This window comes from Salmo salar, chromosome ssa23, assembly GCF_905237065.1.
Source record: "Salmo salar chromosome ssa23, Ssal_v3.1, whole genome shotgun sequence".
NCBI classification, from domain to species: Eukaryota; Metazoa; Chordata; class Actinopteri; order Salmoniformes; family Salmonidae; genus Salmo; species Salmo salar.
Genome location: NC_059464.1, coordinates 16941667 through 16967976, shown reverse-complemented (window position 1 = coordinate 16967976; position 26310 = coordinate 16941667). Strand labels below are relative to the sequence as shown.

General features: G+C 40.7%; 1 protein-coding gene across 1 annotated transcript in view; it reads right to left on the bottom strand.

Annotated features, from left to right (window-relative positions):
• LOC106584168 (divergent protein kinase domain 1A) overlaps positions 1-26310 on the bottom strand; it is a 29304-nt gene that overhangs the window by 1877 nt on the left and 1117 nt on the right. Inside the window, exons 3-6 of the mRNA XM_014169115.2 lie at positions 4042-4176; positions 3736-3843; positions 823-999; positions 295-510 (exon numbers count right to left, since the gene is read on the bottom strand). Of these exons, the coding sequence (XP_014024590.1) occupies positions 295-510; positions 823-999; positions 3736-3843; positions 4042-4176 (636 nt within the window). The remainder of the gene's footprint in view (positions 1-294; positions 511-822; positions 1000-3735; positions 3844-4041; positions 4177-26310) is intronic.

The following is a 26310-nucleotide window of genomic DNA, read 5'->3' as shown; positions in this document are numbered from 1 at the left end:
TGAACTGTGGAAAAAGATACAGCCCCCCCTAAAAGAAAAGTGGAGTTTCTATTCATAAGAATTCAGTTGTGTGTGTGGTTGTTATAAAGACTGTGTTCTCAGTTGTGACTTCAGAGCCCTCTGAATAAAGAACAACGAACCTTTTGCAGTATCTGAGACTGTCTAATTCTTATTTTGAACCCATGACTTACAACCTCGGGGAATTGGTCAAAGCTTAAATGATTGTTTAGTTATCATCATTGGGATTGAAAATTCTCGTGACAAATCCATAAATGGGTGTTCCTATTGGATTACCTTCTCCGTCACGTACAGGTCCCCACAGAAGCCCAGGAGCCTGGGGGCATGCTCCCTGTCCTGCAGGACCACCGCTAGCAGGAACTCATTTAGCTGGAGCAGGGCCCACATGGAACGGGCCTCGGGTAGGGAAATGAGGCCGTCTTTGTTGTAGTCGGCCACGAAAAGAACCAGGCTCACCAGGTCTTGAAGGTTGGCCTGTTCACCCACCTTGGTCTGGAAAGGAAGAGGAATAAGGGTAAGAGATACCTTCGTAACAGAACTGCATTAATGAACACACTAGCCACTTAATCATAACACACTTACAAAGGTTGCAATACGTTACATGGATGTGAGTACTGTGACATAACGAAAGTATCAACTTGCGGCTATGAAGCCCAGATTATGAAGGCAGTATGTATGAATTATGAATGTGTTATGAAGTCCTTATGTTGCTAGCCTTCAAATAAGTGTTGCAGACACCTTTTACAAAGTGGAAAAGCAGGTAGGCTAATGAATCACACTGGGATGAGATGACAGTACTCTAACCTTGAGGTGGCTGAGGACTATCGCTTTGAACTTCTCCACAGAGGTTCCCTTGGTGGGCTTGTTGAAGGGCGAAGCCTCCTTCCTGTGCTCCATCTCAGCACCCGGGTCATAACGAGGAACCTCCTCCATCTGGCACTTAATCACCCCCTCCAGGTCCCCCCAGCCACCAGAGTACACCTGAGAGACGCACATAGAGCCACAACACGCTTGTGTTTGTTATCAGACACAGAGTCACTCTGGGTGGATAGCAACGAAGACGCAGAACTTCTCATGGAGCGCCGTGTTAGCGCTGGTTTTCTTAAAATTATAGTAATGGGAGATTACGCGCACCTGCGTGCTAAAATAAGCTTGATTGCAATGAAAATCCCACAAGCATAAATCAGTGATTTAGCTGATCTTACTTTGATGGCAGACAGCTGCAACTCTCATTGTCTAGATTCTTTATTCCCACCCCCCAATGAAATAACAACCTATCAGGAGCATCTGAAACTGTAAGACTGATGAATGTAAAATACTTATTATAAGAATATAGGAGTTGTAGGCCTATACTTCATACAAACCTATCATCTTAAATTGCAAAATAGGATATGTGTGCCATTTTAAATAACTTTATCAGCCTACATTTTCATTTGATAAAAGTTATAGATTTTATAACCCATCATGACTGACTTGATTAAGTTACACAAATATGGACAGTGCAGGGATATTTCCGACCCCTGGTCTTGATAAGAAATGACTATATTTTTTAAAGACAAATCGTAATGAATGGATTACATATATTGGAAACATAAAATGTGTAGGATTGTCACAGTAAGGGCCTCCCGGGTGGCGCAGCGGTCTAAGGCACTGCTGTGGCAAGATAAACAAGGAAACACTTTATTTCAATTGTAATTAATGATTGTCAAATTGTTTAAAAAAAAATCCTACAATTCAATCATGATTTACTTCCATATGTCCAATTTGTAGCCTACAGTTAAGGAATATTTGCTTTTCCCCTCGAACAGAAATGGCCATATTTTATTAATACAAGTAAAATGAAAAATGTATCCTACACCATGATTTTTCCATCCATAAAATGTGTAGGGGAGGCTATATTGCCATTGTAGATTTGCCATGGTAAACAAGGAAATTAAATACTTAAATACTTATCAAATAGATAAATCAACTTTAGGATTAAATTGTTAAGATGATAATACCCACCAGAGGGCATTCAGGACTAAACACATAGCTAAATAGAGGACTGATTTTTGTATCTGTGCCATTTGTCACACCCTGATCTGTTTCACCTGTATTTGTGCTTGTCTTCACCCCCCTCCAGGTGTCGCCCATCTTTCCCAGGGTATTTATTGCTGTGTTCTCTGTCTGTTGCCAGTTCCTATTGTCAAGCCTACCAGCAGATTTCCCCATTCTCCTGTTTTTCTCTAGTTCCGGTTTTGACCATTCTGCCTGCCCTGAACCTGCCTGCCGTTCTGTACCTTGTGACACTGCCTTGGATTACTGAACTCTGCCTACCCTGAGCCTGCCTGCCGTTCTGTACCTTTTGGACTCTGTTCTGGTTTACTGACCTCTGCCTGCCCTTGACCTGTCTTTTGCCTGCCCCCCTGTTTTTGTAATAAACTTTTGTTACTTCGAAACTGTCTGCCTCTGGGTCTTCTCCTGAGCCATGACACCATTGTAGCATCTGTGACAGCATGGGCACTGCCAGAGGCAATCTCCATTTTGAAGTAGTCAATTTTTTTCTTAAACGATTGGCTGATCCCTCCTATTGTACCGGTTGGACATAACTCCCAACACGGTCACCAGGAGGGATCAGCCAATGAAGTTGGAAGTCCCACCCAGTTGACTACATTAAAATGGTGGATACCCTCAATGGCGCTGCCCATGCTAATACGGCCTTTTGGCCACTAGAGGCCTCTATCATTCTCTATGGGACTAAAAGATAACACCGACATCCGCGTTATGGAGTGGTAAATTGGTGGCCAATGATGGTTGCAATTGAGATCAGCTGTGTGGGTGATTTTAACCTCTACAGGATCGGTGTCCCTATACCGGGATGGTTATTGCTAACGTGCACTAATGTGAATAGAATGACGTTGTTCCAGCCAACTTTCCAGGACACAGACATGTCTTATATGGGCAGAAAGCTTAAATTCGTGTTAATCTAACTGAAGGGTCCAAGTAGCTATTACAGTGAAAAATACAATGCTATTGTTTGAGAGTGCACAACAACAAACTTTTATCACGGCAACTGGTTTGATACGTTCACCTCTGAAGGTAAATAATGTACTTACATTCAGTAATCTTGCTCTGATTTGTCATCCTGAGGGTCCCAGAGATAAAATGTAGCATAGTTTCGTTTGATTTTTATAATCAAATGTAGGAACCTGGTTCTACAGTTTGAACCCCTGCTGTGTTTTACCAGATCTAATGTGTTATTCTCCTACATTAATTTCACATTTCCACAAACTTCAAAGTGTTTCCTTTCAAATGGTACCAATAATATGCATATCCTTGCTTCAGATCCTGAGCTACAGGCAGGTAGATTTGGGTATGTCATTTTAGGTGAAAATTGAAAAAAAGGGTCCGATCCTTGATGAGAGATCAGCTGGCGATAATCTGCTGACCATAGATGGTTGCAATTGGCCCTGTAGTGCTAAACACTAGGGGTGAATCTTAAAAGTCATTTATTGATTCCTCGTGTCCTCTCTCCTCACCACCTCCCCAATGTCTGAAAGAAGTGAGGAGATGCATGTGGATTGGAGGAGAAGATCCTTGGATTCTCTCCTTCCTTCTCATTTGGGAAAGGAGGCGAGGAGAGAGGACGTGATGAATCACAGAAAGACGTTTGAGATTTACCATAGAACTAGTATCAGCTAGTGCCGGAACAGACAAAGGATCAGAGGCAGATCTGACCTGGTTGTTAGGCTTGGAAGAGAGACACTTCCCCAGGTACAGTGTGTCTTTCTCACACAGGCTGCTGCAGGCCGAGCCGTCGATCAATCCTTTCCTGTACTTGTCACACTGAAATAGATAGACAAATAGATATGGTGTGGGTTTGTATACTGTAACTAACTAATAGACACACAGAAAGTGTTTGTTTGGTATATTAACTCGCAGGATGGTTTCAACACAATATAGAAGCTGACAATGGAATACTGTATTTGAAGGATGAGTCTTTTTTTAACCATTTCATTTCATATAAGGAAATAGAGAACTTACTATGGCATTCTTGCATGCTTGTCCACGGCACAGCTCTGAGTAGGATGAGTACTCCACATACACCACCCAGCTACCCACAAACACTGCCAGCCACGAGAAGAACATATACTTCATGTGCAGGTAAGAGAATCGGGCCTGAGAGAAAGAGAGAGAGAGAAGGAGAGAGAGAGAGAGAGAGAGAGAGAGGAGGACGGGAGAGAGAAGGGGGAAAGAGAGCTGTGATGACCTTCATCACATAATAATAAGATCATGATCTGAATACATTCCTATTTGAAGTTCGGGTGGTTATCTTATGATAATACAACTGAACATGACCCAGATACAGTGAGACTGAAGACACGCGTTAACAGCCTCTAGATCAGGGGTGCTCACACTTTTGGGCTCGGTGGGACAAAATATAGTCTGAGTGATAGGCTGCGTACTGAACAAATAGACACGATTTATTTAGAAAGATAAAAGGTAAACAATAGTCGCTGTTGAAACAATAGCTTTTTTTCAAAGTAATCATAAAATTACACTTCAAACATTAATAAAATCGTAGCCATATATATAACTTGACACATAACAACACATTCTGATTACCTGTATTAAAATATGTATTACATTTTACCATTCTAGTATAGAACCTGCAACCAAGTTTCTATGTTCATAAGGCTAATAAGGACTGTAAAGGACTGTTTAATGGTCACCACCAGCCGGCCTCCGCCCAGTACCCTGCCATGAACTATAGTCAGTGTTACTAGACGGCTACCACCCGGTACTCTACCCTGCACCTTAGAGACTGCTGCCCTATGTACAGTTGAAGTCGGAAGTTTACATGCACTTAGGATGGAGTCATTAAAACTCTTTTTTCAACCACTCCACAAATGTCTTGCTAACAAACTATAGCTTTGGCAAGTCGTTTAGGACATCTACTTTCTGCATGACAAGTAATTTTTACAACAATTGTTTACAGACATATTATTTCACTTATAATTCACTGTATCACAATTCCAGTGGGTCAGAAGTTTACATACACTAAGTTGACTGTGCCTTTAAACAGCTTGGAAAATTCCAGAAAATTATGTCATGGCTTTAGAAGCTTCTGATAGGCTAATTGACATCATTTGAGTCAACTGGAGGTGTACCTGTGGATGTATTTCAAGGCCTACCTTCAAACTCAGTGCCTCTTTACTTGACATCATGGGAAAATCAGAAGAAATCAGCCAAGACCTCAGAAAAAAAATAGACCTCCACAAGTCTTCCCTGTAGCTCAGTTGGTAGAGCATGGTGTTTGCAATGCCAGGGTTGCGGGTTCGATTCCCACGGGGGGCCAGTACGAAGAAAAAAAAACAATAAAAAATGTTTTATGAAATGTATGCATTCACTACTGTAAATCGCTCTGGATAAGAGTGTCTGCTAAATGACTAAAAATGTAAAAGTCTGGTTCATCCTTAAGAGCAATTTCCAATTACCATGTTCATCTGTACAAACAATAGTATACAAGTATAAACACAAAAAATAGACCTCCACAAGTCTTCCCTGTAGCTCAGTTGGTAGAGCATTGTGTTTCCAACACCAGGGTTGTGGGTTTGCTTCCCACAGGGGGCCAGCACAGAAAAAAAAATGTATGGTATGAAATGTATGCATTCACTACTGTAAGTTGCTCTGGATAAGAGCGTCTGCTAAATTACTAAAATGTAAAAATGTAACAATGGGACCATGCAGTTGTCATACCGCTCAGGAAGGAAACGTGTTCTGTCTCCTAGATATGAACATACTTTGGTGAGAAAAGTGCAAATCAATCCCAGAACAACAGCAAAGGACCTTGTGAAGATGCTGGAGGTAACAGGTACAAAAGTATCTATATCCACATTAAAATGAGTCCTATATTGACATAACCTGAAAGGCCGCTCAGCAAGGAAGATGATACTGTTCCAAGACCGCCATAAAAAAGCCAGACTATGGTTTGCAACTGCACATGGGGACAAAGGTCTTACACTTTGGAGAAATGTCCTATGGTCTGATGAAACACAAAAAGAACTGTTTGGCCATAATGACCATCGTTTTGTTTGGAGGAAAAAGGGGAAGGCTTGCGAGCCGAAGAACACCATGCCAACCGTGAAGCACGGGGGTGGCAGCATCAGCTTTTCTGCAGGAGGGACTGGTGCACTTCACAAAATAGATGGCATCATGAGGCAGGAAAATTAAGTGGATATATTGAAGCAACATCTCAAGACATCAGTCAGGAAGTTAAAGCTTTGTCGCAAATGGGTCTTCCAAATGGACAATGACCACAAGCATACTTCCAAAGTTGTGGCAAAATGGCGGAGGGAAGGTGTGTTTTTTGAGAGAGATGGAAGGAGATGGACCAAACTCATTAACATGTATAATTTGGGGTTCTTATCCTTGCTGGTGTTTTCAGATCCAATGGGGAATCCACAGAATCCCTGTGGGATGCAGAAACTGGAAGATAACTTTTCAGTGCAACAATGTCTCTGGAAAACGTATTATTTCCAGGATTATCCGCTTCGGTAACCGAGACACCAGACCAGCTCGGCGGCAGAAAGACAAGCTAGCTGCAATCAGGTTGGTGGACCGCCTTCCCCTGTTTTACAATCCAGGGCCCAATGTTACTGTTGATGAGCAGCTTATGCCATTTAGGGGCATCTGCCCCTTCAGGCAGCACATACCGCCTAAACCCGCAAAATATAGAATCAAGATCTGGACTGCCTGTGATGCTGCTTCACAATATGTGTGGATCTTGCAAGTGTATACGGGGAAGCCAGATGGAGGAGTCCCTGAGAAGAACCAAGGGATGCGGGTTGTCCTGGACGTGACACAGGGACTCCGTGGCCACAACATCACATGCAATAACTTTTTAAATTCGCACAAGCTGGGACAGGAGCTCCTCAAGAGGAAGCTGACGATGGTAGGAACAGTACAAAAAAAACAAGCCAGAGCGCCCACCTCAGCTGTTGAATACACGGAACAGGCCTATCAATACATCTAAATTTGTGTTCACGGCCGACACGTCTCTAGTACCACACAAAAATGTGGTACTCATGAGTACACTGCATAGGGATGGAAGAATCTGTGGCCAGGGACATCAAAACCAGAAATCACAATGGATTACAATGCCACAAAAGGAGAGATGGACAATTTAGACAAGATAGTGACTGGCTACAGCTGCAAATGAAGAACCCTACGCTGGCCACTTGGGATATTCTTCAACATCATGGACATCTCGGCATACAACGCGTTTGTCATCTGGATGGCGTTGAACCTAGATTAAAACAGAAGGAAGCTTCAGAGGAGACGGCTCTTTCTTGAGGAGCTGGGCAAGGCATTGGTAAGACCTCAATTCCAGAGGAGGCAACATATCCCAAGGACCCCTGCTTCTGCAGCCATCGTGAGGAGGATTCAGGAGGAGAATGCTGGTTCCCCATCAGAACCAACAATTAAAATACCGGAAGTAAGTGTGAGTGTTGTTGCATGTGTGTGTGTCTGATTCTCCTACCTTGGCCGGCTGTGTGTATATATATATATATATATATATATATATATATATATATATATATATATATATATATATATATATATATGAATGAATGAATGAATGAATGAATGAATGAGATGTACGGAAATTGTATGTAAACTGTTATGGCTGTATTGTTTTAAAAACCCAATAATGTTGTGGGTCCATCAGACCCGCGAACATTGGGTGAATAACAAAAACATGACCACACAAGGGTTAATGCATTCTAAGACTGCATGATGCGACTCTAATGATGATTTGAAAAAAGTTCCATGAAATGCATGAGCTCTGCTTTCTTTTTATGCAGGCTGCACATACTTCACCAGTCTCTCATTCCCAATTTGACAAGAATGCCTCGAATTTCCAGGCGGCATCCCCCTTGTGTACTGTCAGACTTAATTGTACTGTCAGACTTAATTGTCATACTTAAGTCAAAGTAAAAGTCACCCAGTAAAATTATACTTGAGTAAAAGTCAAAGTATTTGGCAAAAAATATACTTAAGTATAAATCATTTCAAATTCCTTATATTAAGCAAACCAGATGGCACCATTTTCTTGTTTTTTTTTTAATTAAGGAAAGCTAGGGGCACACTCCAACATTCAGACATCATTTACAAATGAAGCATGTGTGTTTAGTGAGTCCGCCAGATCAGAGGCAGTAGGGATGACTGTGATGTTCGGTTGAAAAGTGCGTGAATTGGACTATTTTTCTGTCCTGCTCAGCATAACGAGTACTTAACGAGTACTTTTGGGTGTCAAGTAAAATATATGGAGTAAAATGTAGTAAAGTAAAAGTAGTCAAAAATATAAATAGTAAAGTAAAGTACAGATACCCCAAAAAACGACTTAAGTAGTACTTTAAAGTATTTTTACTTAAGTATTTTACACCACTGAAAAAAATTCATGCCAGTGGCCGTTGTGCTGTGGTGGAAATTCAACACCAGAGACACCTAAAGCCAATCTTAAAATGATTCCCTATTTATTATCAGCAAGCTGGAGAGGTTACAACAAACTGCACACCATACAGGTCTATCAGAAACTTTACTGGTGTGGTCCCTGCAGTTGTCTTCTATACAGACAAGTTATATTTGCATGATTTAACATAATTAATTAATCACTACCAGTGGCTCGCACATGTGACTGACCAATACCTCACAAGGCCTTCACGCTCTCCAAGTTGAGACCTTGAAACTGAGGTACCTCGGTTGTTCCCATAGCAATATTCTGGGCTTACTGCCAAATTGAGGAACAGTGATAGTGAGGATTCCTCCATACACAATCAGTCAGTCACCTGTATGAACCCATCTAATTAGTTATTAGAAAGTAGCATTGATTTGATACATAAACATAAAAACAGCATTGATTTGATACATAAACATACAATTTCCCTCACAGTGCCCTTGGGCTGAATATAATAATTATAATTATCTTCTCCCTGCTGCCAATCGCCTTGATCTAAAGCACCTCTCACTCACATGGCTCTCTCAGATATCTCAATTCTTATTAGCTAATGCCCATCACGTGATTGGGTCCTTCTCACAGGCATCTCAGCTCCAAAGTAGGCTACACATGAAGACAGAAACATCGGCTTCTTATCGAATTCCATGGCTCATATTGAAGATGTTAGAAGAACTGTCCACATTTACTTTTCATCAGCCAACAAGATGAGTACAAGAACAGCAAAAGCACTAGCTTTTGTCAATCTACTGTCCCCCATAGTACAAAAGATGACCTATTCTGTGCGAGAAAGAAATATTCCCCCAAAAAACACCAAAGAGACTGATGCAACGGATCAGAACGTTCAGCTTAAAATGTTGATAAACTATTTGGCTATTTCTATACATTATGAGCACAGCAATGCGCACACGGCAGTGCGTGTGAATGCATTTTGGAACAATCAATTAGCTGGAAAACACCTTTCTCCAAAGTAACCGCAAATGCGATTATGCATGTGATGCTTTACTATAAAGGACTAGTCTACATGAGGTGTGTGACTATGATTTAAAAATAATAATAATAATACACGCGCTGTTTCTTGCCTTACTGCACATGCAGGAAATCATTCACAAGTGATAATGTCATTCATTAATACTAGTATTGTCACCCGTCAGACTATTCTTAATTTAATCTTGTCTTTTACATATACAAAATAATATATGTGTGAAAATTTGTTTTTATTTAGAATGGACCATTATCATTCATCTGTCTCGGAACAGGGGCAGCGGGGGAAAAAGACATGTCATCTATGCACTTAAATAGCGAATGGAGGACGCTTTCCCCGTGGTTCATTTTCATGCCAGTCAGGTAGGCTATACTTCTGTTGTAAAGCAAAGCGGTGTGCTTAATAGTGGGAGAGTTGAGGAATAAATATAGTAGGCCTAGCTGATGGTATCTTCCTCTCTTTAATAGACGCCATCACGCAATTCCATAGCCTATAGAAATGTCGCGCAACATGAGCTCATGAAGTGTTTAATTTGATTTTCGATCACATTTGCATTGATGTCAGAGTGATTAGAGGGACAATGTAGTGCTGAGGACCAGGCAGTAATCAAGTTTGGTAGGCTACTAATGACCATCAGCAGCATCAGAACTTGGAGAAGCCAGGGACACCGTGATTAAACGGTCAGAGTGGAATTTGACTGCGGTCATGACTCGTGACCACCGGTGTAGCGGTAATATGGTCAGGTAACAGCCCTGGCTCTGGCATATGCTCTCTCTCCTGCCATCTTGTCATTCTTATAATCCAAATTTGTGCAGACTGATCAACACAATGTCAAGTTACATTTCTGAAGTCATCATCCACAAGTAAAAAGTAGTCAGGTGGTAAAACAGGGTGCACCAGGGAAAAATCTGAATCATTGCTTGCTTGCACAACTTGCTGTGTGCCAGCTTCTTCTCATAGACTAGGCGTAACATAGTAAATGTAAATCCGAGACACTGAAATTAGTATGCTATGTTAGGTTTGGTATGGTTACATAAGACAGAAGGTTACTCAAGGGTGGTTGGTCGGGGTGGAAGGATGGGCATTTTAGCTAATTCCCAACTTTGCAACTACTTACTACTTTTTTGCTACTTTGCAACTACTTAGCATGCTAGCTAACCCTTCCCCTAAACCTAACCTTAAGCCTTTAACATTAACCCAAACCTTAACCCCTTCACCTAACCTTAACCCCTAACCTAGCTAACGTTAGTCATCTAACATTAGCCTTAGCCACCTAGCTAACGTTAGCCACAACAAATTGGAATGTGTAACATATCATGCATATTGGAAATTCATAACATATTGTACGAATTGAAATTTGTAACATCATATGAATTGTAATTTGTAACATATGCAAAATGGATTATGGACATCCACAAATTGATACATATCATACGAAATGTAACATATCATAATGGTATGTCTCAGCAGTGTGCAGTCAAAAGAAAATGTAATGCTTGCTTACATGGTTTACTATGTGATTAAATTAGTCTGTTTTCAACCAATCAGAGGTTTTAGACTATTGCATTTTAACCAAGCAAGAGAAATAAACGTGAAATCACTACTGAGTGAATGAACAAAATCCTTTTGGAACACTTCCAGACATGTAAATGGTCTGTCGAAATCAATGTGTTAAGAACAGGATTCATATTGTAATGCAGCGGTTCACAAACTGTGGGATGCGCCTCCTCTAGCCCCCATATATATATATTTTTTGTTTTAAGGAACTCAGTCCGTCTTTCAACTTACTTTTGACAGTTGTAATGGTAGAATGCACAGTGTGCAATTTCAAAATTTGGGTAGGGCATCATCAGTTTTCTTTTTGTCATGTCAGTCACTGCATACCTGAGAGAGCTATTTATAACTTGTCTGAAATATCCATATCAACTTGCCCATGTAAGCTAACGTTTTTTTGCTAGGTTTTTTAGACCATAGATTTTGTTGTAATGTTTGAGTCACTCAAATATCACATGAATACCCATTAGACAAAGCAAAATTCAATGAATTGCAAGAAAAGGAGCTTTAAAACCTCAATCTGATATTTCTGATATTTCTATTTTGGATTTGCATGTATTGTTAGGTATTACTGCATTGTTGGAGCTAGGAACATAGGCATTTTGCTGCATTTGCGATAACATCTGCAAAATATGTGTAGGCGGCCAATAAAATTTAATTTTTTATAACTTGATATGTGCCGGGCCGCCTCTATAGCGTTGTGGCGTTTTAATGCTCATAATGCAAATTTCCTAAAGTTCTACACATTTTGCCATGACTTATGTATGCCATGTTCATATGATATCTGAGTGAGGGTGACTAATAAAATAAATAATTTGGCCATGATTACTACAAGGTTTAGATAGCTGGCTAGACTAACTTACCTAGCAATCAATAAAATGTTAGCTTACATGGGCTAATTGATTGGCTGTCAGTGACTGACATAACAATAGGAAAACTGCTGATGCATTACCACATTTCGAAATTGCATGTTGTGTATTCTATTATTATTATTATTATTATTTATTTATTTTTAATTTTATTTCACCTTTATTTAACCAGGTAGGCTAGTTGAGAACAAGTTCTCATTTGCAACTGCGACCTGGCCAAGATAAAGCAAAGCAGTTCGACACATACAACAACACAGAGTTACACAAGGAATAAACAAACATACAATCAATAATACAGAAGAAAAATCTATATACAGCATGTGCAAATGAGGTAGGATAAGAGGTAAGACAATAAATAGGCCATGGTGGCAAAGTAATTACAATATAGCAATTAAACACTGGAATGGTAGGATGTGCAGAAGATGAATGTGCAAGTTGAGATACTGGGGTGCAAAGGAGCAAGATAAATAAATAAATACAGTATGGGGATGAGGTAGATTGGATGGGGTATTTACAGATGCGCTATGTACAGGTGCAGTGATCTGTGAGCTGCTCTGACAGCTGGTGCTTAAAGCTAGTGAGGGAGGTAAGAGTCTCCAGCTTCAGAGATTTTTGCAGTTCGTTCCAGTCATTGGCAGCAGAGAACTTGAAGGAGAGGCGGTCAAAGGAAGAATTGGAGTTTACAGTCTAACCAGACACCTAGGTATTTGTAGTTGTCCACATATTCTAAGTCAGAACCTGTCCAGAGTAGTGATGCTGGACGGGCGGGCAGGTGCGGGCCGCGATCGGTTGAAGAGCATGCATTTAGTTTTACTTGCATTTAAGAGCAGTTGGAGGCCACGGAAGGAGAGTTGTATGGCATTGAAGCTCATCTGGAGGTTATGCCAGGGATCATCAACTAGATTCAGCCGCAGGCCGATTTGTTCTTCAGCAGATGGTCGAGGGGCCGGAACACAATTACAAATAATTTGTAAACTGCAAATTGACCGCAAGAAGCCAAAACAAATACAATATAATGTTTGACTAAAACATAATAATTTAAAACCTTGCTTACATTTGTATACTATCACATCTCTCTTATGTGTGGGAATACTTGGGAACATATTTGTTAAATTAAATCTCTTGGAGCTGATTTCCTGGGGGTTTTACAGTCTTTAATATCCTATAATGGATTTTTTTATATATATAATACATTTTATTTTAGCTCAGAAAACTTACCAAATAAAACCACCCGCGGGCCAAATTCGGCCCACGGAACGCCAGTTGGGGAACCGTGTACTATGCAGTCTCTCAACAGTAAGTTGAGACCCCACTTCTTAAAAACTACAAATATATATTTTGGGTGGGGGGGTAGGCCAAACGAAACATCGTCGCGGGCCTGGGAAGATTGAGCCCCAGTTTAGTCGGCCCTGATCGAGATCATGTTTGAACATGCACAGAGGAGTAAATATCATAAAATGCTGAAAATGTTGGATATGTAGGCGTCACCTTTATGTTGCAATAAGGATAAATCATATTACCAAGGAATTACGAATGTGAAGTTGATAAATATGGCACAAATCTTTATAGAAGACATGACTAGAAATAGTCTCGTGTAAATACTTAAGATCAGTAGCATTTTGGAATGTTGAAAGCAAGAAAATCACTGAGCACTACAGGGATTTCCAGTCATTTTAATAAGCAGGCTGGTATAGTACCAGTAGTCTAGTTATCCAATGAATGAATGAATGGATATAAATAGCTCCATCACTAGGGTGCATCATGAAATATGCAAGTTTAAGCGAGATCAAGTATGATAACAATTAAGCAAAATAGATGAGGTGAGAGACAGATAACACACACACATCGTTTGGTCAGGCTTTGAAACGTGAGATTCATAGAAAGAGAAAACGATCCAAAACTACACTTCATAAATTTGAGTCAGTTTGCAAAATGCATTTAGGGAAATACATATAAAATGTTGATGTTCCTAGAAAATCCAACCTTTCGACATGTTCCTCAGGAACTAACAGCAAACAGACATCCTAGACCTGCTTCCTGTATTATTCCTATCCAGAAGAGCTGGGTGTTCTTGTAAAAAGTATAAAATGTATGTGAAAGGAGTGATAACTCCTCTTATTGAGGGAGAGCAAAATGGAGAGAGGGGAGAAAGAGAGAGAAACAGAGTGTGTTTGGGGACAGGGAGTCAATACAGCCCTGTTTACTGACAAAGGCTGTGTCCCATACATCAGCAGTGCGTGGATAAAATCCCTGAGGAAGCCAAGCCAGAAAACAATGCCATATTACAACCTATGTGTTGTGATAATTGCGTTGTATGCTTTATAACCTGTTAGTTAATATGCCTTGCGACATTGTTATATAGGCCTAAGGCCGAGACAATAAGAAGATACAGTGGCAAAATAAATTCAACCACACCTTTGTTTCATCACAAAACCGGAGAGCAACATCTGTCCGGTGAAGTCCACAAAGCATATTGCATGTAACAAACAGTTACATGACCTACAGCATGGTCAAGCAAGTTAATATTTCTGACATTTTCGGACTACCAAACAACTAATGATTTTAAACCACAGAGAGTTACCGCAAGTCGCAAAGAAAACAGGAGCTGCCTCCACTATTCCAGCACCATTTCAACTTCAACATTTTAACATCATCAAATCATCAATGCTTAGTCTAATTGTCATATTCGTGAATATGATCAATGATGGCTAGAAGACCGGTGATGTCGACCACCGAGCACCACCCGTGCAAGGAGGGGCATCGACTTCGGCAGAAGTGACAACTAAAAGATACCAAGAACAATTTAGTCCAATCAAAGTAAGCTAAATATGATATGGCTGTCCATGGTTCTGATTTTAGTGTGTTTGTGAGTGTGTGTTCGTGCAAGTAGAAAAAACATGTTCACTCACCCTAATTGTAGAGAAACACCAATGCCATCCTCCTCTCTTTCATGTTGACGAAACACTCTACCACTCTGTCATACAGTACACACTTACATTTTTTGTTGTTCTAGGCTACTGGATAAAATGCTTGCTCGCTAGCCTAACTTCCTTTTAAGGGCAGCTTTAGTAAGGATCGGACCATTTTTTTCAATTTTCGCCTAAAATGACATACCCAAATCTAACTGCCTGTAGCTCAAGACCTGAAGCAAGGATATGCATATTATTGGTACCATTTGAAAGGAAACACTTTGAAGTTTGTGGAAAGGTGAAATTAATGTAGGAGAATATAACACATTAGATCTGGTAAAAGATAATACAAACAAAACAACATGTGTTTTCATTTTTATTTCATCTTTGAAATGCAAGAGAAAAGCCATTAAATCACAGGAGTTTGGGCGCAATTTAGATTTTGGCCACATGATTGCAGTAGTGTATGTGCAAAGTTTCAGACTGATCCAATGAACCATTGCATTACAACACAACATTTTGTATCTAGTCGACCCAAATGTGCCAAACTGTCAATTGCTACATTTTCAAGTACATAACTATAGAGAACATACAAAAATGATATGGTAATAAAATTTTTTAGTTTACACACTCCCAGGAATGTCGCAGACACAGCAGGGGTTCAAACTGTAAAACCCAGTTCCTACTTTTGAATATAAAAATGTATTTTATCAAACAAAACTATGCTACATTTTATCTCTGGGACCCTTAGGATGACAAATCCGAGCAAGATTACTGAATGTAAGTACATTATTTACCTTCCGAGATGAATGTATCAAACCAGTTGCCGTGATAAGTTTTGTTGTTGTGTACTCTCCTCAAACAATAGCATTGTATTTTTTCACTGTAATAGCTACTGTAAATTGGACAGTGCAGTTAGATTAACAATAATTTAAGCTTTCTGTCCATATAAATTGGTTGTTACTTACAACGTCATTCTAGTCACATTAGCGCACGTTAGCAACAACCATCCAGGTATAGGGACACCGAGGTTAATCATTAGCCTTCTACATTTAGCTACATATTGAACTTCAATCCTCTCAGGCCAGGGGAACAATGTATGAATTTATGGTTGGATAAAATCGTTGGCCAGTACGGAGAATTATGTAGCCTAAAACCACAAGTCCAAATCCCTATCTCCATCCCATGGCTAATTTAGGAAAGGGACAGTTTTAGCTAGCTAGCCACCGGAAGAAAACAACTCAATGAGACACACAACAAGTTTCTGTCAATGACGTATGCTCTCGATGCGATGTGATTGGAGTGAAGTCAAATCCAAACTGGCTTCCCTTGACACTTTTTTAAAGTTTCACCAGGACCATTCACAGTTGAGCTCAACGCTGATTGCTTCCACTGTATTCAATGCTACAGGCGGCAACAATGTCATACTCTTTTGGACCAGACAGCATCAGATAGATGGCATACACATAGAGAGAGAGAGGGGCGCTGTTTCGCTCACTTGGATGCTTTCTCCAGTGAGATACATTCTGCTTTTTGTGATTTGAAGGGAAATTATGAAACACAGAGAGACGAAAGATAAATTATTTAAAAAATAATAATAATTTGTTGGGGAAGCCAGCCTTGGCATCCATGAATACAGGCCAAAATGGCTCCTTATTCCCTATATAGTGCACGTATTTTGACCAGAGCACAGTGCACTACTTTTGACCAGGGCCCATGTGGCTCTGGTCAAATGATCTGCACTATATAGGGAATAGGTTGTCATTTGTGATGTAGCCAGTGACAGACCAGGGAGGGAGGAGACTCAGAGGACTTCTTCCATGTTCCCAGTCTCTGTTGGTCTTGCATCTCTGTTTGTTTTAGTCAAGCTACCATCTGTGAGAACAGACCAGGTGACTCATTCTTCCCAGATCGACTTTACCATTGTGACAGAGAGAACAATAAATCACTGGACAGAGGTGAAGTGGGCCATAGAATGAGGGGAGAGAGAGATTATCTATGTATTCTGTATGAGCCAGCATTGAATCAATCATATCATTTAATTTGACCCCATATCTACGGAACAATCTTCTGTCTTTTGCACATCCTCAGAGTGTTCTACCCATAGAATTTGGAATTAGAATACTTACTTTAGTAATCAACAACCCAATGGCTTTCCGTGGTAACACATGGTTAGGTACAGAGAGACAGTTACAGTACTGTACAATCTACACTGAGTGTAAAAAACATTAGGAACACCTTCCAAATATTTAGTTGAACCCCCTTTTGCCCTAAAATTGTCGGGGCATGGACTCTACAAGGTGTTGAAAGCGTTCCACAGGGATGCTGGCCCATGTTGACTCCAATGCTTTCCACAGATGTGTCAAGTTGGCTGAATTTCCTTTGGGTGGTGGACCATTCTTGATACATACAGGAAACTGTTGAGCGTGGAAAAACCCAGTAGCGTTGCATTTCTTGACACACTCAAACCTGGCACCTACTACCATCCCTCTAGCTCAGTTGGTAGAGCATGGTGTTTGCAACACCAGGGTTGTGGGTTCGATTCCCACGGGGGGCCAGCACAGAAAAATAATGTATAAAAAAATGAAATGTATACATTCCTACTGTAAGTCGCTCTGGATAAGAGCGTCTGCTAAAATGTAATGTAAATGTAAATACCCCATTCAAAGTCACTTAAATATTTGTCTTGCCCATTCACCCTCTGAATGGCACACACACACAATCAATGTCTAAATTACAAGCATTTCGCTACACTCACAAAAACATCTACTAACCATGTGTATGTGAACAATAAAATTAGATTTAAATGGAATTTACTTAAAGCTTAAAAATCCTTCTGTAACCTGTCTCTTCCCCTTAATCTACACCAATTGAAGTGGATTTAACAAATGACATCAATAAGGGAGCATAGCTTTCACCTGGTCAGTCTATGTCATGGAAAGAGCAGGTGTTCCTAATGTTTGTACACTCAGTGTGTATCTTTCTGACACACTAAATTGCTATTGCCTTTTTTTAATACTTCCTTCCTGATTAATAATGATTATACATGGTCTCTATAAATAGTCTCAGTAGATCGATAATGGCATTACTCCAATGCAACAATTCTGAGTGGAGGAATAACAGATCTTCAGCGACCCTTTCTATTCCATCTAATAATGATGACGATGTCCAAAGCTTGACAGTGATGGACTCCCCCAGCCTCTCCCTCTTTTTAAGTTCCAAATTGCTTTATTGCCATGACTCTGTCTCTCTCGCTCTCTGTATTTCTTCGTCTTCTGTGCACTTCTTCTCAACTTAATACAGCACTTTGACTTTCTCCTTCCATCTCTGTCGTAATGCTTTGTGTGGATCTGTAACCACATCTCTAACTCAATTCCCTAATTTCATTACAATCATGTAGATTAAGTGATTAGCCAACATGATTATAAGCAAAGGTGAACTGCTGCATGTTTTTTTCCCCCAGGCACCTATAATGTGATGTACATTTGACAACATCACTTTCTTCTTCTAAAGATGACCCCTTATGCATATCAGGAAAAGAGAGTCTCTATAAGAACTCTGTTACCGTAAATTCCGGACTATAAGCCGCAACTTTTTTCCCAGGCTTTGAACCTCACGGCTTAAACAATGACGCGGCTAATATATGGATTTTTCCCGCTTTCAATTTTTTTTCCAAAAAAAAAAACACATTCTGTGACGTGCTCAGTTTTTGGGCAGCATGAAGCTTTCATTAGACCAATGAAATTGCGGAACGGGTTAAGGTCAAACAACTTTTTTGTTTACTGTTTAGATTAAATCGAGCGCTCTCAAACTTCCCATCATTCTGATTACGGTAGTCATTTTGTCACCCTCATCATGGCAAAGACACGGAGAAATGCATATGATGCAGCTTTCAAGTTGAAGGCGATTGATCTGGCTGTTGGAAAAGGAAATAGAGCTGCTGCACGGGAGCTTGGTCTTAATGAGTCGATGATAAGACGTAGGAAACAGCAGCGTGAGGAATTGACTCAGTGCAAAAAGACAACTAAAGCTTACTGCTAATTTTTTGTTTTTTGTTACAAGCCGTGTTTCGTTAAAGCCTATTTATTTTTGTTACAAGCCGTGTTTCATTAAAGCCTATTTATTTTTGTTACAAGCCGTGTTTCGTTAAAGCCTGTGTAAAGTGCATTTGTTTCAATGTAGGCACCTGCGGCTTATAGACATGTGCGGCTTATTTATGTTCAAAATAAAATTAAAATTAAAATTCAGTGGGTGCGGCTTATATTCAAGTGCGCTTAATAGTCCGGAAATTACGGTATTAGTGATGATGCATAAGACTGGGACTGGACAGATATGCATTCACTATCCCTTTATCACCCATCCACCCACCCTATTTTAGTGACAGTAAAGATGACTCTTCTCAATCTGCCTCCATCTCGCTCTCTCTCTCTAATCTAATCTCTCTCTCTCTCTCTCTCTCTCTATTCAATGGCACTGTAACTGTAATGTCAGTCCATCACACTCATCCTCCTCCTCTTTGTCTGGGGGAGCACTTGGTCATCTCACAGTGTTGAGAGCTGTGGAGTCTATATTACTTCTGACTAGTCACAAGTCACTGCTCTATTGTGACTGCAGGTCCAGAGCAACATCTTTTTAGCATATACTGGTCTGAGTTTCCTCTATTTTTGAAATTTTAATTGACCCTTATTTTAAAAGGTAAGTTGACTGAGAACACATTCTCATTTACAGTAACGACCTGGGGAATAATGACAGCCCAGTCTGTGTGTTCTCATTGCGCCTCTCTCTGCAGTCCTAGACCTGGTCAGTGGACCGAGCAGCGAGAGGTAAATACAGCGGCATCAATGGATGCCCTTTTTCTCTGTGCATGCAGCTTTTCCCATATATACTGCTGTGAAGAGTTGATGCTTTACAGATCACAGTGTTTTCCCAGCCATAGTGCCTTGATATTACACCAAAAATATTCAGCAGCACCTTAACAGCGCTCCACAGGACCGACAGCTGCTCAGAATTTCAATTACAACAGAATGGTGAGTACAATAATCTACTATTCAACATTCAGGCTGATCTCTTCCTCTGCCTCACAGAGAACCAGATCCACTTGACTTGGGAAGTGTTCCACAAAATAGGTTTAGTACCAGGCTGCCAGCATAATCTTTAGCTTTCCTTGTACTTTTTCTGTAGCATTCCCAGGTCAAGTAATCTGAAGACCTGATACATTACACTTTGGAAATATGCCAACAAATATGTTTAGCGTGAGCATAATCTGTGTCCTAGTGATTTTCCAGTGTTTTTTACAAACCTAAGCTGAGAGAACTGCTACAAAGCAGCAGAAACTACACAATGTACTGTTTTCATATTGATTCTTGCGTGGGTAGGTGATGTAAATTGAATCCAACTGCAAAGCCATTATATGGACAACACTCTGAAGGAAAACACATACAGTTGAAGTCGGAAGTTAATATATACTTACGTTGGAGTCATTAAAACTCGTTTTTCAACCACTCCACGAATTTCTTGTTAACAAACTATAGTTTTGGCAAGTCGGTTGGGACATCTACTTTGTGCATGACACAAGTAATTTTTCCAACAATTGTTTACAGACAGATTATTTCACTTATAATTCACTGTATCACAATTCCAGTGGGTCAGAAGTTTACATACACTAAGTTGACTGTGCCTTTAAACAGCTTGAAAAATTCCAGCATATTATGACATGGCTTTAGAAGCTTCTGATAGGCTAATTGACATCATTTGAGTCAACTGGAGGTGTACCTGTGGATGTATTTCAAGGCCTACCTTCAAACTCAGTGCCTCTTGCTTGACATCATGGGAAAATCAAAAGAAATCATCCAAGACCTCAGTTTTTTTTTTTTATACCTCCACAAGTCTGGATCATCCTTGGGAGCAATTTCCAAACACCTGAAGGTACCACGTTCATTTGTACAAACAATAGTACGCAAGTATAAACACCATGGGACCACGTAGCCGTCATATCGCTCAGGAAGACGCCTTGCGTCTCCTAGAGATGAACGTACTATGCTGCGAAAAGTGCAAATCAATCCCAGAACAACAGCAAAGGACCTTGTGAAGATGCTGGAGGAAACAGGTACACAAGTATCTATATCCACAGTAAAATGAGTCCTATATCGACATATCCTGAAAGGCCGCACAGCAAGGAAGAAGCCTCTGCTCCTAAACCGCCATAAAAAAGCCAGACTACGGTTTGCAACTGCACATGGGGACAAAGATCGTACTTTTTGGAGAAATATCCTCTGGTCTGATGAAACAAAAATAGAACTGTTTAGCCATAATGACCATCGTTATGTTTGGAGGAAAAAGGGGGAGGCTTGCAAGCCAAAGAACACCATCCTAACCGTGAAGCACTGGGGTGGCAGCATCATGTTGTGGGGGTGCTTTGCTGCAGGAGGGACTGGTGCACTTCAAAATAGATTGCATCATGAGGCAGCAAAATTAGGTGGATATATTGTAGCAACATCTCAAGACATCAGTCAGGAAGTTAAATCTTGGTCGCAAATGGGTCTTCCAAATGGACAATGACCCCAAGCATACTTCCAAAGTTGTGGCAAAATGGCTTAAGGACAACAAAGTCAAATTATTGGAGTGGGCATCACAAAGCCCTGACCTCAATCTTATAGAAAATTGAGGGAGGCTTGTGGAAGGCCACCCAAAACATTTGACCCAAGTTAAACAATTTAAAGGTAATGCTACCAAATACTAATTGAGTGTATGTAAACTTCTGACCCACTGGGAATGTGATGAAAGAAATAAAAGCTGAAATAAATAATTCTCTCTACTATTATTCTGACATTTCACATTCTTAAAATAAAGTGGTGATCCTAACTGAACTAAGACTGGATTAAATGTCAAGAATTGTGAAAAACAGACTTTAATTGTAAGGTGTATGTAAATTTCCGACTTCAACTGTATGTGGTTGGCCTTTAAAAATCACTGCTTTAAGGGCTTTTATTTCAACTCTGTGATGATGCATTTCTCTCTCCTATACAGGATACCATAGGCTGCTAGTGGGGAAAGAGCGAGAGTGCATCCCAAATGGCTCTCTATTCCCTTGTATCGTGCATTAACTGCCCTATTGTCCCTGGTCAAAATAAGTACACTTTATAGGGAGTAGGGTGCCATTTGGAAAGCTAGCTCCAACAGTGCAGTAATATCTAACAAATCACAACAATACACACAAATCTAAAAGTAAAATAATGGAATTAAGAAATATATAAATATTAGGATGAGCAATGTCGGAGCGGCATTGACTAAAATACAGAATACAGTATATACAGTACCAGTCAAAGGTTTGGACACACCTACTTATTCAAGAGTTTTTCTTTATTTTTGCAATTTTCTACATTGTAGAATAATAGTGAAGACATCAAAACTATGAAATAACACATATGGAATCATGTAGTAACCAATAAAGTGTTAAACAAATCCAAACATATTTTAGATTCTTTAAAGTAGCCACCCTTTGCTTTGATGACAGCTTTGCACACTCTTGGCATTCTCTCAACCAACTGGAATGCATTTCAATTAACAGGTGTGCCTTGTTAAAAGTGAATTTGTGGAATTTTTTTCCTTCTTAATGTGTTTGAGCCAATCAGTTGTTGTGACAAGGTAGGGGTGGTATACAGAAGATAGCCCTATTTGGTAAAAGCCTTGAACGTCAGTCAATCCGGAAAATGTCAAGAACTTAGACATTTTCTTCAAGTGCAGTCGCAAAAACCATCAAGCGCTATGATGAAACTGGCTCTCATGAGGACCACAACAGGAAAGGAAGGCCCAGAGTTACCTCTGCTGCAGAGGATACGTTCATTAGAGTTACCAGCCTCTGAAATTGCAGCCCCAAATAAATGCTTCACGGAGTTCAAGTAACAGACACATCTCAACATCAACTGTTCAGAGGAGACTGTGTGAATCAGGCTTTCATGGTCGAATTGAGGCAAAGAAACCACTACTAAAAGGACACCAATAATAAGAGACTTGCTTGGGCCAAAAAACATGAGCAATGGACATTAGACCGGTGGAAATATTCCTTTAGTCTGATGAGTCCAAATTTGAGATTTTTGGTTCCAACCGCCGTGTCTTTGTGAGACGCAGAGTAGGTGAACGAATGATCTCCGCATGTGTGGTTCCCACCATGAAGCATGGAGGAGGAGGTGTGATGGTGTGGGGGTGCTTTGCTGGTGACACTGTCAGTGATTTACTTAGAATTCAAGGCACACTTAACCAGCATGGCAGCATTCTGCAGCGATACACCATCCCATCTGGTTTGGGCTTAGTGGGACTATCATTTGTTTTTCAACAGGACAATGACCCAATACACCTCCTGGATGTGTAAGGGCTATTTGACCAAGAAGGAGAGTGATGGAGTGTGGCATCAGATGACCTGGCCTCCACAATCCCATCTCAACCCAATTGAGATGGTTTGGGATGAGTCGGACCATAGAGTGAAGAAAAAGCACGCAAAAAGTGCTCGGCAGATGTGGGAACTCCTTAAAGATTGTTGGAAAAGCATTTCAGGTGAAGCTGGTTGAGAGAATGCCAAGAGTGTGCTAAGCTGTCATCAAGGCAAAGCGTGGCTACTTTGAAGACTCAAAAATATATTTTGATTTAACACTTTAAATTATTTGAATTAAATATAAAGAAAAACCCTTAACTTGTACTGGATGGACTCTCTCCCTCTCTCGTCAAAAGCACTGCACTTTATAGGGGATACGGTGCCATTTGGGAATCACACAGTCTCGATGTGCATGGTGCGGGCTCTGGGAGATGTAACACTCTCTCTGTCGGTGCTGTGTGAAGGAGCTATGCGCTGCCTGGGTGATCTGACTCATCCCAGTCCGAGTCAGACAGCAGGCAATAAGAAAGACCCCATCACCCACTCCTGGATGCGGACACACCCCCATCCCCAAACTGACTCAACACAGTGACAGCTTTTGGGCCAGTTGTTCACTTTTCACTTACATACTGCGTAGTTGGATCAACAGGCCACGAACATGGAATATGTACATTACAGTCTTCTCACATACATGCATGCTATAATACACACACTAGCTCTCTCTTCATCTCTCACGCAGGCACACAGGCACGCAAACACGCACAAGCATGCATGCACAGAATAGCAGAATAGTTGTCACAACAGCAGAATGTTGCATCTTAAGTAATATTGATTTCTTTAGGCTCCCACCAATTCCACTGGGAAAAGCTTAGACCTCAGACATTGTATTGGTTCGTGAACAAATGCTGATAGAGTCATGCAGAGAATGGAAAGTAGAGCAGATTGAGAGATGGGAGCACGCAGGTGTTCCCCTGAGGAGAGAGAGCAGTGGAAAGATTAGACGTGACAGACAGCTCTTCCTTAAACCTCCCCCACATCTCTTTGAGTTCAACTGCAATTGAAGAACTGACTAAAATGTTGGTAACTCAAATTCTTCCAAGAACAGACAATTTAGCATTTTGAACCATTTCTCTGTCTTGTGTACGTGTGTTTTAGTTAGTGCTGTTAAACTGTGCCAACATCAAATGTCATGATCATAACCCTCTCTAATGATTGTTGTCCTGTGTCTTCGTCTATGTCCTATTTATATACCCATCCATATAACCTTTAAACGTTCATACCGACACAGTTCCTCGATCATATTCATGTAGGCTCGGGCCACACGGGTATATCAGACCTGGTTCTCTTACTCCATAGGAATAAAACTGGTGGGTGAGCATCTGTTGTTTTAATTCCTAATAGCCGTACAAAAATAGAGCAGTGCCTGATCACACGTTCACACTGTGCCAGATAGGTGACAAATCACAGGAGACACGCAGCCAGGGCTACGTGTTCTGTGATATCCACTTCGCCATTTGGAACGCAGCCTATGCGTCATTCCCAGAGTCTAACTCTGAGCGTCAAGGACTCAAGGAGCATTGGATATCAGATCTGGATGACTGAGCACAGTAAACTGGAGCCAGCATGGCAGGATTACCCCTGTCTCCTGGCAGACAGACAGGCTCCATGGAGCAGTTTTAGGAATACTTGGCTGGACCACTGAGCTCTCCGCACCCTGACAACCATGGCCTTCCACAGTGTGTAGCCTATGTGGAGGTGAAATGTACAGCAGGATGACGGTGATAACTTCAGCGGCATGCAGTGCAATGTCTGATACTATTATGAGGAGTAAGTCAGACAACAGACCCAACCATAGACAATCCTTTGAATGCTAAGGATTTGTTGAATGATTTGTAATCTCTCGTGGCCGTTTACATTGGTTCCGGGTTGCCGAGATTAAATTATTTGTGACATTCTTGGAGATTCTGTAGACTACTGGGGAGTGCAGTTGTTAAATGGCGCAGTGCATAGATAAACATAATTACAAGGAATCGATATATCCTAGTACGAATACAAGATGCCTGCTTGGAGTTTTATATACGTTTGTATGAAAATAGCTTTTCCTATGGAGTTACCAACCGGCGAGTGAAGCTGTTCCAGTCAATCTATGCCCTCATTAGGAAGAAGCAAAATGGCCTAGAAAACGGTCCGTGAGACTGAGGTGGCAGACGCACACACGCCGCACGCATGCACGCACACACTGAGAGCAAAACAAATGCAGCTCACAGTGGGACTCCTGGCTGAACAGCTCAGTAGACAGATAAGATGATAAAGCCAGGGTTTCAGGCTATGGAATAAAATACCAGGGTGCTATTTAACAGAAATACATTAATCACTGGGGGAAAATAACTACAAACATTAACCATATCTAAATAAACAACATAAGGCGTGGGGTCTGTAATTTGCAGAAAACACCATCTGCCTTGTAAAGGTTGGATCTCCTGCATGGTCTCGAGTAACTTGTGAGGAAAATGTGTCTAACTTGGTGGAAAGGTAAGGGAAATCCAAGAATATGTAAATTAGTCATGATTCTTAGTTTGCTTGTACAGTTAAGAGCGTCTACTGAATTTGTCTAAAATTGTAAAAATGTGCAAACCATTGACCAGTTATTATAGGCCTGTAGTACAGCAAGTTGACCTAATACTCATATTGAGTGCGTCCCAAATGGCACCCTATTCCCTATAATGCAATACTTTTGACCAGAGCCCTATGGGCCCTGGTCAAAGTATAGGGCTCTGGTCAATGTAGTGCACTATAAAGGGAATGGGGTTGAGTATAACATAAAGACAATATTTTTGATGGGAGGTAAATAGGAGAGAGAGCAGCACAAGGAGCTCATACTCGGACAATGCAAATAAGAGGGCTTACAACCTAAGATTGCAAAACATATTTTTAGCTAGAAGACCCTGGGATTGAATGTAGTGCTCTCATTCATGAGAGGAAAAAAAACCTTGTGTCCTGTCCTGTGTGAACACTGGATGATCAGCCCTGTTGCTACAGCAACGGCGAGTAGCCTACTGAATTTGACCAATGACTGCTGCTCTTGGGCACCACAAAGCATTAAGTGCCAT